Source organism: Xyrauchen texanus, chromosome 24 (genome assembly GCF_025860055.1).
Source record: "Xyrauchen texanus isolate HMW12.3.18 chromosome 24, RBS_HiC_50CHRs, whole genome shotgun sequence".
In the NCBI taxonomy this organism is placed as follows: Eukaryota; Metazoa; Chordata; class Actinopteri; order Cypriniformes; family Catostomidae; genus Xyrauchen; species Xyrauchen texanus.
The window spans coordinates 7,686,368-7,700,497 of record NC_068299.1 but is presented as its reverse complement, the minus strand read 5'-3'; the positions used below and the strand labels follow the sequence as shown (position 1 = coordinate 7,700,497).

Genomic DNA, 14,130 nt, shown 5'->3' with positions numbered 1-14,130 from the left:
CATGTTTTGGAACAACTGTGAACAGAAGCAAAGCTTAGACCTCCACCTTGTGGTCTTGCTAGGACATTGCACGGGGCATGTTTTGTATTTCAAATGTAAAACCAGATTTATAATTATATAATGTGTGCGCTTGTGTGTGTGTGTGTGTATATATATATATATACACACACACACACATTATATAATTATAAATATATATATATATATATATATATATATATATATATATATATATATATATATATATATATATATTATACACACATTATATAATTATACATTATATATATAATTTTATAATAATTTATTTAATATATATATATATATATATATATATATATATATATATATATATATATATATATATATATATATATTATAAAACCCTGTTTAGTTCAATGTTATTATTGTAGTAGTCTGACCCAGCCATTGTAAATTATTATAGCACCTCCAGATTATGTTATAAAAACAAACAGACACACACACACACATTTAGACAGACATATTCTAGAAGCAATAAAATAATTTACAAAGGCTGAATTAGATTACTACTATCATAACATTCAAGTAAACAGGATATTATGAAACCTTACTTGAAGAACAGACAACAGTCTTGAATTGCACATTTTCAAATAAAATGCACATGGTCCACAGATTGCGGTGGGTGTGAACGGAAACAAGGATGCCCATTGCAGCGAATGAATTCCACCCTCTCTGCTCTACCATTGGTCTGAACTCAAGTCACTTACAGCTTTGGGAGTTTTGATTGGTCCTATTGGCTTTATCGAGCGCGTTCTTCGATGACGTAGAGGCGTGACCTTCCTGTACTAGAAGATGATTAGTTGATTCTGGAGTCAAACATGACGTCTTAATTTCTATTGGTTAGTTTCGGCACGCCCGTCCTCCATTGTCAAAATCCCGTATTTGAAGGTTAAAGGCAGTCTGTGCCCATCATAACGCTAAACAAGCTACTGTTGCTAGCGTATCAGTCTATTGTCTTTCTTTTAATTTACACAGAGATAAACATAGTACTATGTCGATATTTGCTGAAGTCCCGGAGGCTGCCCCTGTCGCAGTATTTAAGCTGACAGCAGATTTCCGTGAAGATCAAAATCCAAACAAGGTGAATCTAGGAGTCGGAGGTGAGACGCCTTTTATACCTATACAAACACACACGTATATCAGAGTCAAACTGTATAGACGCACACATTTATGAGACAACTCTCTATAAAAACATACGCGGTCGCATGTTTTTAAACCCATGCACATTACGTTAATCCTCTTTCAATGTCAAGAATGATCATTGATCAAACATGAGACTTGATGCCATCTGTCAATTGCATTTGAATCCAGTCTTTTGCATTATGGGATGAAGTAAGGCGAATTATATTGTATTTATACGATAACAATATTTATTGTATTGTAATGATAATGATGATGGCCACACGCACATGATCACAGATGGAACAGCATCAATAACATAAAGTCTTGATCGTGTTCTTGGCTTGGTAAAACACAGCCATAGATTGTTTAAAATGTATCTGTTGAAAATTCTCTCCACTATCTGCTCATTCGAAGGTTTTATAACTATATCAGGGATTATGAAATGCTGTTAACTGGAGATAAATAGATTGTGTTATGTCAGTATTTTTGTGGTAGGGCAGTTGTCATCTGCTGTGTAGACATTCCTGATCCATGTTAGGAGAGCTTGACCTCTGAGGATTCTGCAAGGATTATCTTTTGCATTTCTTGACACCCTTCAGACACCACGACTGCTGCGGTTTTGAGCCACGGTAAAGGCATGGATGAAGAGTCACATCTTTGTAAAAATCCCTGAGTCATCATTTTGTCGACTTGTTTTTAAACACCTCCCCCTGGAATGTGGTCCATTCTCAGCGTCATTGCTGAAATGATAATCCCTCCTGATCAACCCAGAGAACTCTGATTTTGTGTGCTTTCAAAAGCCTTTTACAGTGTGCAACTAAATCGCTTCAGTTTTGTAGAAATTGGGTCATAAATCTGCAGAAGAACTGTATTTTCTTGTTGTTTGGCTGAGTATTGCAATATACTGATATGAGAAAAAAACTGTAGTTCACATATTTTTACATAAGAGTTTCTGTGCAACACTTTACAATACATTTCGTGGGGCCTGGGTAGCTCAGTGGTTAAGACGCTGGCTATCACCCTTGGAGTTCGCTAGTACAAATCCCAGGGTGTGCTTCGTGACTCCAGCCAGCCAGGTGTCCTAAGAAACCCGGTTGCTAGGGAATGCAGAGTCACAAGAGGTAACCTCCTCGCAACGCGCTCAACAAGCCACGTGATAAAATGCGCGGGTTGATGGTCTCAGACAGGGAGGCAGCTGGGATTCATCCTCCGCCATCCGGATTGAGGCGAGTTCCTACGCAACTGTGTATTGGGAATTGGGCATTCCAAATTGGGTGAAAAATAAAATAAATTTAGCTGAGAACATTACAATTATTATGTTGGCTTTACACGTTACTGTTATTCTACAAACTTTGTTTAGGTTTTTTCAAAATCCCTAAACAGAGATAAACATTTCTAACACTGACTCATATTTCAAGCAACAGTACATCAACCAAATTTGGTACAAACCTTTAGAGAGTTCTGGAATAGTGTGCTTTTTCTCTAACTGATCAGACTTCTCATTTAAACACAGTGGACAATCAAAAATGGTGAAAAATCCCATAGACTTGCATTGACAGAATGTTCACACTGGGCAATGGAATGCTCGTTAATTTTAACACCAATTGTGAAACATTTTAATGTAAAAACAAATCCACATAAAGCCTTTATTCTGAATTAAATTGCTTTATCTATCTATCTATCTATCTATCTATCTATCTATCTATCTATCTATCTATCTATCTATCTATCTATCTATCTATATGATGGTTTATCTGACTGTCTAGCTAGCTGGCTGTTTGTCTTACTGTAGTGTCTGTATATTCATCAAACTTTTTTTATATATATATATATGAATTAACTAATATATATATATATATATATATATATTTGAACAACTTTTTTTGATACAACCACAGTCCAAAAAAATTATATAGGACTAGATTTATATAGAACTTTCTCAGGATTTGTATGAGGTTTTCCTGCTACCTTTGCATTAGGTCATGAGCAACACACGTTTGTGTTTAGTATGCTGAGTTACGTTAGCTGTTGCCCTTAGGTAAAAGTTCAGATAGATCAAAGACCTGATCTGAGATGACATTGATATAAAGGAGCAATTAAGTAGGGATAATTATTGATTACCATGCTAATAACATGCCAACCAGAACTTTGCCTTCCTGTCTTTTTTTATTTTTTTTATTCTCACCCTCTACCCTTTATTCTCTCTTTAGCATACAGGACAGATGAATGTCAGCCATGGGTTCTGCCTGTGGTGAGAAAAGTGGAGAAGATGATCGCTGAGGATCAAAGTTTGAACCATGAATACCTACCCATCCTGGGCCTGCCAGAGTTTCGTTCCAGTGCATCTAAGATTGCTCTGGGTGATGACAGTCCTGCTATCAAGGAGAACCGGGTCTGAAATGATTTTATTTGATCTGTATTAATAACATGCATATTGTTGGCTCAAGATAAAGTTTAGATTCGTAACATACTGTATGTTACATTCAGCAAGGGTCTAAAATTAACACACTCTAAGTGCCAAATGGTAGTCAACATTGACTTCAATGAGATGGCTAGTAACTTTATTAGAAACTCCATTTTAAGACATGATATTGTAAGAAAGATTTGTCATCCGCCATTGATTGGAATTTAAACATTTTAATTTTGGACCTTGTTAGCATATGTTTCCTTGTTTCAGCCATGATCTTTCTGATGTCAAAGTGTCTGATGTTTTTATCACAGGTTGGAGCTGTACAGTGTTTAGGTGGTACTGGCGCTCTTAAGATTGGAGCAGAGTTTCTTCGTCGGTGGTATAATGGAACCGACAACACAAAAACTCCAGTTTATGTGTCTGCACCAACATGGGGTGAGGACTGGACCTAATTACACTATGTGCTATATTTGAAATACTATATTGTCAACATTTTATTTGGAAATAATATTTATTTAAATGTTATTGGCTACAATTTTAGCCTCAAAATATGAGGTTCTGTTAATTAAAAAAAATATTTGATTTTTGTATATATATCTGTGTGTGTGTGTATATATGTGTGTATATATATATATATTTATAACTGGTAACACTTTGCAATAATGTTGTACTTGTTAACATAAGTAAATATATTATGTATCATGAACTAAACAATATATTTTTACAGCATTTATTAATCTGGGCTAATGTTAATTTATAAAGATTTTTTTAAATTCAGATTAAAAAAAAAAAATGACATCTCTGTTGCTAAATCAGCACCCATACGATTGACATTAAATTATGTTGTCTTTTATTCTAGAGAACCACAATGCTGTTTTTTCTAACGCTGGATTTGAGGATATCCGGCCATACAAATATTGGGACGCAGAGAAGCGTGGACTCGATCTGGCAGGTTTTCTGGGTGACATGGAGGTTAGCAGTGATTTTGACATTCTATTGTCTTAAACAAAACAGGCTCTTCTCTGGTGTATTTATCAGCTATTGATACAACAAGTTAAATAAAATCCATTGAATATGTGCAGAAAGAAGTGCATGAAATCCGTTAGCATTGTTAAGATGTAAAAATGGCTTTGGTTGGCTTCTAGCATTATTGTATTGCAAAAATGGGTCTGTGTCACAGAACACTGTGCTTATCAAGTGCAATGCAAACAATCGATTAAAAATTGAAAATCACTTCCATGTAAATCTGAGTTTACGTTCTAACCAGCCATGAAAAGTGACATGCAATAGAACATTTAGTCTGTCTCTTAGGTTCTGTTTATGTGGCATAATGCTTTGAAGCTCTGCCCACAGTGAAATCCAAATGTCTAAATTCCTGCTATACATAACTATAAAGTATATTAAACATCAATATATCTTCTAGTTGGCTGTGATTGTGTTCTGTCATGCAGCGTTTTTGCTTTCAGTGTAGACAGCAAATTACTTTTCACCTGAAACTTAGGTTAGATCATGGCGTAACGCAAGAATAAGTTTGAAGATTATCATTTTATTATACCATCTGATTGCAACTGTGTATTTCCTGTTTAATCCCTGTCAGAGTGCACCTGATCACTCCATCTTTGTGTTGCATGCTTGTGCTCACAACCCCACCGGTACAGACCCCACCCAGGACCAATGGAAGCAGATCGCTGAGATCATGAAGGTGAGACACTCCGAACAACCCAACATCACTTGACTGTGAAAGTGTGACCACAAAAACAGCAGGCCTTTTATAAATATTGTATCAGATGGTACAAAAATTTATCTTAATTGCACATAATCTACCAGTAATAAGAATTTAAGATTTAGGTGCAATTACAGCCTACTGTTGTCCAAATATGAACCTTTGACCGCTTTATAAATACTGAGAAAATGATTGCTTAATTACCAAAAGCCACATTTTTTATTTATTTATCATAATTGTGGTTGAGCTTTGCAGGACCCTGAAAGTCCCTGAATAGTTCACCAGTGGAGCTGTAATTCCCTAAAACACATCCCTAAAAACATCTTTGCCTTCTACATTGTCAGCATTTTGTATGGTAGAAATGTTGTTTGCTCATTTTTCTTTTCTTTTCTTTAATTTCCCGTCTCTTTAGCGGAAGAATCTGTTTGCCTTCTTTGATTCAGCCTATCAGGGTTTTGCCTCAGGAAATTTAGATAAGGATGCTTGGTCTGTTCGCTACTTTGTGTCCCAGGGTTTCGAATTGTTCTGTGCTCAGTCCTTCTCCAAGAACTTTGGCCTGTACAGTAAGTGGTTCTGACAGAAACATGAGGGTGAAATTGGATGTGTTTTGGTGTATCTGTGTGGAAAAGGTTTTGATTCTTTTAACCTGAATCCACAGATGAGAGAGTTGGGAACCTGACTGTTGTAGGCAGAGACCAAGAGAATGTAAACCGTGTCCTGTCTCAAATGGAGAAGATCGTTCGAATCACATGGTCCAATCCTCCGTCCCAGGGTGCACGCCTGGTTGCCATCACACTCAACAGCCCTGAGCTCTTTGCTGAATGGTAAACTGTAAAAGAAAATTCAAATTACTCTAACTTCAAATGTATTCATTTATTTAACAAATGCTTTGGGAATTTAAATGTAATTTCTAATTTAACAAAAAATATTTTACAATGTTGTAGGTTTTAATTTCTGTCCAAGTTACATATTACAAAACACATTCTCTCTCTCTCTTTATTTATTTATTATATAGAATTTTCTTTATTATACATGTATATACAGTATATAATATTTATAATTAGTTCTATTAATTATTATATTTTAAATTACCATTTCTTATCTTTCTTAGTCAATATTGACACATCATGTAATCAGTTAAGAAGATGTTCACCCATGCACATGTAACTATTCTTAATGTTTTGGTTAGGGGTGATTTATAGTTTGGAATTTTTCATCTTGCCTCAGGAAGGACAACGTAAAGACCATGGCAGAGAGGGTCCTGTTGATGCGTGCTCAGCTGAAGGAAAAACTAAAAGCCCTGGGAACTCCAGGAACCTGGGAGCACATCACTGAACAGATCGGCATGTTCAGCTTCACAGGACTCAACCGTTAGCATCTATAACTCTTCCCCTCTTAGTGTATTCATCAATTCCACTGCTAGAAACATCTGTTTAACAGAGTAGACACTGATCATTCAGACATTACAATCATCTCGCATGATTTCGTGTGTAGTGTGATTTAAAGAGCTTGGAGAGAATATATACGGAAGATTGTGAATTTGTATAATGCAGTTCATTAGTTGCCTTAGTGTAAACATTATGTTGATGTCAATTAGTTTATGTAGAGTGGCGCCAAACGTATTTGGAAAGTTAAGTCACATTGACAGTGTATGAATATCATTGCCTTAGAAAACAAAAAGTCAAACCAAGTGACATTTATTTAAAAGAATAAAAAATAAACTAGCCAAACCACACCTTTCCATTTCAGAAAGATGTTTGTTACGTTTTAAAAGAAAAACAAATCATGGATGGTATTTTAGGCTAGTGGAACATGTCCATAGTTACTGTAACGATCTTCAGCTGTGTGAAGTGTGACCTTTGAAGGGTATCTGACTTCATAAGTCAAGATACATGAACTTGACACCACTTGATAAATGAACTTGATTCAAAGTAATAGCAAGATCAAGTTAGTTGTGAGAAAATGTCTACCCTTTGTTTGCAGATGCCTCTTGGTTTGATATTTCTTTGCAGTGGCATTGATATTTTTTAGTATGACTTTTATGTTTTTTAAGATGACGTAGAACTATAACATAGATTCTATTTTTGTGTCCTGTTTTACAGCTAAGCAGGTGGAGTATATGGTCAAGGAAAAGCACGTTTATCTAATGGCGAGCGGTCGTATCAACATGTGCGGCCTTACATCCAAGAACATCGACTATGTGGCTGAGTCCATTCATGAGGCTGTCACTAAAGTCCAATAAGCACCTGTTTCACACTTCCTGTGTGTGTGTTTCCGCAGGAACATAGTCGCACAACCAACACACACACACACACACACATCGCCTAATACACACCTTCACTCACCAGCTTTTGCTGGTCTAATTTAATGAGTAGAAGTTGTACATTGTTTCAACCCCTTTAATCAAAAAGCAATGAAACGGTAAATATACAGTATATACAGTCTTGTCATTTTCCCTTCGCCTTGTTCCTGTGTTTAAAAGGGAGTACATTTAAATATTCTCGTAAGTGTTCATTTCAATCTTGTTTGTATAAATAAGCACTTTGTGGTGGTATTGTGGTATTTAGGGAATTTCCAGTCAGTTGAATGACTTTCTTTGGATTTCTGTAACCTAAAGGTCCATTGTAACTGGTTTTAAGATCATCCGTTATACCTTAAATTAATTTCAGGTAGGTTTGTATAACTGAATTAGTTATATGGACAACCCTTAGCCCTGTCTTAACTCATCATATTTATTGTCATGTCTCCAAAGATTGAATTGTATTGAGTGCATCACTGAAGGATGAGGTGTGTGTTTTGTGGTGAATGTTTCCATATGCACTGTTTAAACTGAATAACATGCTTACAAAGATGACTTAAATAGAACTTGAATGTCCAGGGGCATTAGACTGTGTTTCACTGATAATTCCAGTGTGATGTACTTGTCATCTGATGCTCATACCTCAAATTAAATGCTTTGAAGTAACATTTTACCCTGAAATCATATTTTTCCTTTAGAGTCACTGTCACACATTTTCTCATTATATATCATGCTACTTAATATTGCTCCAGGACATCAACAAAGTGTTCAAAGACAGTTGTCTCATTAAGTTGATTGCATAAAAATGAGAGAAAGAGAATATTCAAGCAGTGTTTGAAAAGCCATTTCATCTTTGGAAGCTGATTTGGTCAATTAAGTGCTTTTGGGGTTAAAATATTCCTTCAGTCTTTTTATCTTTTATGACGTTTGTGCTGGAAACTCTGGTTTATGAAGACCCTAGGCATTGTTTGCACTTTATGTTTGTGTCTACTTTCAAATCTGGCTTTTTAATCTGCTGATTCTGGTCCAGCACTTTCACTTCTGGATTCATATGCTCAAGCTCATTTCTGCATTGCCGTGCTGTTTATTGAAAGTTCAGCCATTAGACCCAAATACAGTTCACTCTGCCACAGCCTCAAAAGAGTCTCATAAGATCAATCCTATATGATCACGAATTTCTGTGTACACAAATCAAAATGCATTGGAATAAAACAAAAGCATGAACATGTTGACTGTAATGTTTTATCACAATTTATATATTTAATAGTGCTTTTTCTGTCCCCATGACTTGCTACTGAAATAATTACCAGAAAATATGTTATTATATAAATAATATTTAGTGCTTAAAACAAGGGATTTTTTTCAAATAAAATAATTATTTATATATATATACACACACACACACACACACACAGTGCCTTGCAAAAGTATTCAGACCCCTGACCAATTCTCTCGTATTACAGAATTGCAAATGGTACACTGACATTTCATTCTGATTGTTTTTTGTTGGGAAATAGTTTTCTGAAACATAAGAAACTGAAATATCTTGCTTGCATAAGTATTCAAGCCCCACACATTAATATTTGGATGAGCCACCTTTTGCTGCGATAACTGCTTTTAAGTCTTTTGAGGTACATATGAACCAGCTTTGCACACAGTGACGAAGTGATTTTGGCCCATTCTTCTCGGCAGATTTGCTCCAGGTTGTTCAGGTTGGTTGGGTGATGCTTGTGGACTGCAATTTTCAAATAGTGCCACAGATTCTCAATAGGATTGAGATCAGGACGTTGACTGGGCCACTGTAGGACATTTATCTTTACTTGAGCCACTCCAAAGTTACTTTTGGCCTTTTGCTGTGGATCATTGTCATGCTGAAAGGTGAATTTCCTCCCAAGCATCAGTTTTTTAGTGGACTGAAGCAGGTTCTCTTGCAGTATTTTCCTATATATTGTAGTTTGCTCCATTCATTCTTCCTTCAATTCTAACAAGATGCCCAGTCCCTGCTGATGAGAAGCATCCCCACAGCATGATGCTGCCATCACCATACATAACATAAAAATAGTTCCCAATATGGTCTTCTGCTGTCGTAGCCCATTCGCCTCAAGGTTCGATGTGTTTGCATTCTTAGATGCTATTCTGCACACTACAAATGTACAGAGTGGTTATCTGAGTTACTGCAGCCTTTCTGTCAGCTCAAACCTGTCTGGCCATTCTCCATTGACCTTTTTCATCAACAATGTGTTTCTGTCCACAGAACTGCCGCTGACTGTATGTTTTTTGTTTTTGGCACCATTCTGAGTAAACTCTAGAGACAGTGTCTGTTGTGCATGAAGATCCAAGGAGATCAGCAGTTATACCAATCAAACCAGCATGTCTGGCACCAACAATCATGCCACCAATTTTCCCTATTGTGATGGTTGACGTGAACATTAACTGAAGCTCCTGACCCATATTTGCATGATTTTATGCAGTGCATTGCTGCCACATGATTGGCTGATTAGATAATCTAATGAATATGTAGGTGTACAGGTGTTCCTAATAAAGTTCTAGGTGATATAATGAATTCTCTTGTCAATGTTGTTAGTTCAAAAATATAACATTTTTCTTTGTCCCTCTGTTTCAACCCTGTTAAGATTATCTTACTGTCTTTATCAGTAAACATTAAATTCACAATTAATGCACAAATGATATTGTTTGCATACAATTAGACTTAATCACTCAGAGCCAACTGCATTTGAGAAGCCCTATGTGAACACACTCCACGATGAGCATATTCAAGGAATGTGTTCTGCCTCAAAATAGCAACCAGCAAAGGTTATCATCCTAAAATAGCCAAGCAGTTGTAAAACCTCAATGAACTTTATCACTTGTGGAACTGAAACATAATTATGACTCGCAACGTATTAATTTGCCAATTTTCATCTAAAGCAAGAAATTAGTACCCACCGTATAGATTTTCTGTGTATAAATATTTTTGAAGGTGCACCATAAAAGCTCTTTTGTGTAATCACAATTAACTGTGTTTGTTATATATGAACAAAGATTGAACTTTAAAGGCCTGTTTTAAAAGATGGTCAAGGATAAGTCAGGGTCATCAAAGCTCACTTTATTGAGAGGGCTTTATTCTAAAATACCACACCAAGATATAATATAATCAGTCTTTGATATCCTTATAACATTTTTGTTCTTATATCATCAGAGCATAATTTTTGTAAATTAGTTATACACAATTCATTAGATTTTAAATAGAAGTCTTTGTAAACTCTGTAGAAACATATAGTATTACTTTCCCTCTGCTTACCCACCATACAGAGCGTGCTGGAGAGGATTATCTCCCTGTTACAAATACCTACAGATTAAGGCTTAAATATACACCTCATACAAGAATGTGTGTGCGTGATGAAGGTTTGAGTGGATTTTGTGCATGTCTTGTCTACATCAGCTGAGTCAGTCTGATACAGAGCAGTCTGTTTGGATGTGTTTGTTTAGGGGACTGATCCAGATGTCAGGATGCATCACTCGTTCCTCCCCTTCTGCAATGCAGTACTGTGATGTCAAAGTGCCCCCTCTCTCTCTCTCTCAGCATGTGCTCTCCATACAGTGGGTTCAGCTCACAGTATTACACAAAACAAAGTGTCCATGTGGCCTGAAAGCACGCAGGCTCATTCAATTCACTTCAGATAGTCAAGATGCGAAGCAGCTTTTATAAAAGGGAGTAATAATTTGTAGCTTGGTTATTGCTATTAAATAGTACTAGTAATAAATATTGGAGGAAAAACAGACATCCAGTGGTTTCAAGCCTGAGACTTTGTGCTTTTTGTGGTAGACTCCATGTTGGTGTCCACATTGGTATCATAGGTCACTATTACCTGATTCTAACAGCTCAGAGGGAAAGAGAGGCTATGTTCGGAATGGAATATTAGCTTACTATTTCCTTAATACTGCACAAACTATATTATTGTTTAAATTGTAGACAGTATGCATTATTTTTAAGATTAATGTTTCAAACACACTGCAAAAAACACTACATTAATGTTACATTTGTTAAGGGTTTGTAAAGGGGTTAATTAATGACTAATAAGTCATTTACAAATGCATTATAAATCATTTATATGCAGTTATAACAACATGTGAAAAGGCAACTTTAATCCTATTGTTACGTCCCATGACGTAATATTTAGTGTGTATGTTGTGCTGGTGATGTTTTTTCTTTTTTTTTTTCCCCCTCCTTCTGTTTCTCTCTCTCTCTCTCTCTCTCTCTCTCTCTCTCTCTCTCTCTCTCTCTCTCTGCCATGCAGCACTCCAAACCATCCGCAGCTGATGCTAATTAGTAGGAGCGTGTATAAAGCAGCAAAGAAACTGGGTTCAGAGAGAAATCCCTCTTCAGCTATCACAGACACATTGGTGTTTTCTGCAGTTGTGAAATCTGTTGTCTTGAGTATAGTGACTCTTTAGACTGTGTGAGTTTGAAGAGTAAAACCGTGTAGGGAGACTGGCGCCAATTTGTTTGGATTATCCACTCCTAAACTTTTCTCCTGTTTATTTTTCGTTAGTCAGGGAGAGAGGTAAGATAACTGTCTTTAATTTTGATTTCTTTTTGTTAGGGAATTTAACTGGGTTTAAACTTTAGGAAGCCCCTGTTTTGTTTGTTATTTTGGTCTTGCCCTCTCCTGACAATCTGTTATTAATTTAATTTGTTTACCTGTTTACTGATCTTTGTTTGTTTTTATACATTTATTCATTAAGCCTTTAATAAAAAGAAAACAATTAAGTATACTCTTTCAGTTTCCTTTTATGACCAGGTGTAAATCAAAGGGTGCTTTGTAAATCTTTTGTACATAAATGTGAAGGACAAATAGAGCTGGGATAGAGGAAGAGGAGACTTCTCACATTTATTGAGTCAATTCTTTTTGGTTATATCTTTTTTTTTTAATTATTATTATTATTTGTTACTCCCTCTTTAAAATACCCTAGACTGGAGAGGGAACGTAACACTTGGGGGCTCATCCGTTGCGTTCTTCTATGTAATATTGTGGATCCCATTTTAGCAATAAAAAATTTTGCCCTGTGACAATAAGCTCGTCGTTGCTAATTGAAGGATTTGTTACTTGTTTGCAAGCGACTCTACTTTGGTGAGTACTACTTATTTTCTTGATTGCTGGCTGTTTTCTTCTTTGGGTAAAAGAGGAGAGTGTAGGCCTAGTGTGTAGTAGGGGATTAAGAGATGGAATTTGATCTGCTCTCGTTTACTCTTGCACCGACTATTGAAGTCTTTAATCGCTGTAGAAAGAAAGATCTTATTCAGATAGCAGAGTTTTTTAACATCGTCATTTTCAAAGAAGCTACCAAACAGGTAATTAAAAAAGAGTTGCATGACAAATTGGTAAGCGATGGAATTTTGCCAAGGCAAAGCGACGATGGTGAGGAGGTAGAGCAACTCAAAGCTGCAGCAGGTAAAGAGATGAATAGTGTAGGTCCACCTGACACTGACACTTTAGCTTTTCAAGACCCTCGGTTGGCAGTGAGGTTAAAGGAGTTAGAGCTGGAAATTAAGAAGCAGGAGTGTGAAGCTCAGATGATTAATTTGAGAACCGTTGAAGCGGAGGCTGATAGGGATATTAAGTTGCGAAAGTTGGCTTTAGAAGCCCAGCGTGCTGCTGTACAACCAGTCCCTTTTCCACGTACCAAAACCTCTTCGATTTCCTCTCCTACATTGACGGCAACTAGTCCTTTGTCTGAAGGGCATAGCCATGTATCTACTGCCGTTCCTTTTGACCCCAGTAGATATATTAAACTAGAGCTGCCGTTCAGAGAGGCGGAAGTAGATTCCTACTTTGTGATGTTCGAGCGAGTTGCAGGAAAGTTAGGATGGCCAAAGGAGATGTGGGCTCTATTGTTACAGTGTAGTCTCACTGGAAAAGCGCAGGAGGTATGTTCTGCTCTACCAATCGAATCTTCTCTTGTCTATGACATAAATAAGGCAGCGGTTTTACGCGCGTATGAGCTTGTCCCTGAAGCTTACCGGCAAAAATTCCGGCGCCACGTGAAAACAGCCAGACAGTCTTACGTAGAGTTTGCAAGGGAGAAAAAAATCCTCTTTGATAAATGGTGTCTCTCTAGCAAGATAACTACTCTGGAACAATTGCAGGAGTTAATCATGCTAGAAGACTTTAAGAATTGTGTGCCAGAGAATGTGGTAGTTCATTTGAACGAACAAAAAGTCGTTTGCTTGTCTAACGCTTCTGTTTTGGCTGATGAGTTTGTATTAACACATCGCACCGTTTTTGCTACAGCACGGCAGCCAAAATTTGCCACACCGTATTCAGTCGATTCGTCGAATGTGATGCCTTATGTAGTGCGCCCTGCTAGAGCAGAACATTTCCCAAAGAATGCTCGCAAATTTAAACCTGCAAATAATGAGAGACGGGAATGTTTTTACTGTCTAAGCCCTGAACACTTGATTGCGGACTGTCACCAGTGGAAGCAGAAGGGTTCGAAAACGAAGAATGTAGCACTTGCTCAGTCCTTACCCAA

The 14,130-nt window shown here is 36.7% G+C and overlaps 1 protein-coding gene across 1 annotated transcript; it reads left to right on the top strand.

Annotated features, from left to right (window-relative positions):
• Nucleotides 1–917: 917 nt before the first annotated feature.
• Nucleotides 918–8,814, top strand: got1 (glutamic-oxaloacetic transaminase 1, soluble). Its single transcript, XM_052089887.1, has 9 exons — nucleotides 918–1,142; nucleotides 3,375–3,556; nucleotides 3,886–4,009; nucleotides 4,434–4,546; nucleotides 5,172–5,276; nucleotides 5,710–5,860; nucleotides 5,956–6,121; nucleotides 6,525–6,667; nucleotides 7,400–8,814. The coding sequence occupies exons 1-9, from the start codon at nucleotides 1,034–1,036 to the stop codon at nucleotides 7,537–7,539; spliced, it is 1,233 nt and encodes a 410-aa protein (XP_051945847.1). The 5' UTR covers nucleotides 918–1,033; the 3' UTR covers nucleotides 7,540–8,814.
• Nucleotides 8,815–14,130: the final 5,316 nt, after the last annotated feature.

Excerpts from the sequence above, each read along its gene's own strand:
- got1 (XM_052089887.1), top strand. The coding sequence starts at position 1,034 with ATGTCGATATTTGCTGAAGTCCCGGAGGCTGCCCCTGTCGCAGTATTT. Across the intron at positions 1,143-3,374 it reads GGTGAATCTAGGAGTCGGAG|CATACAGGACAGATGAATGT; the intron begins GTGAGACGCCTT and ends TTCTCTCTTTAG. Across the intron at positions 6,122-6,524 it reads CCTGAGCTCTTTGCTGAATG|GAAGGACAACGTAAAGACCA; the intron begins GTAAACTGTAAA and ends ATCTTGCCTCAG.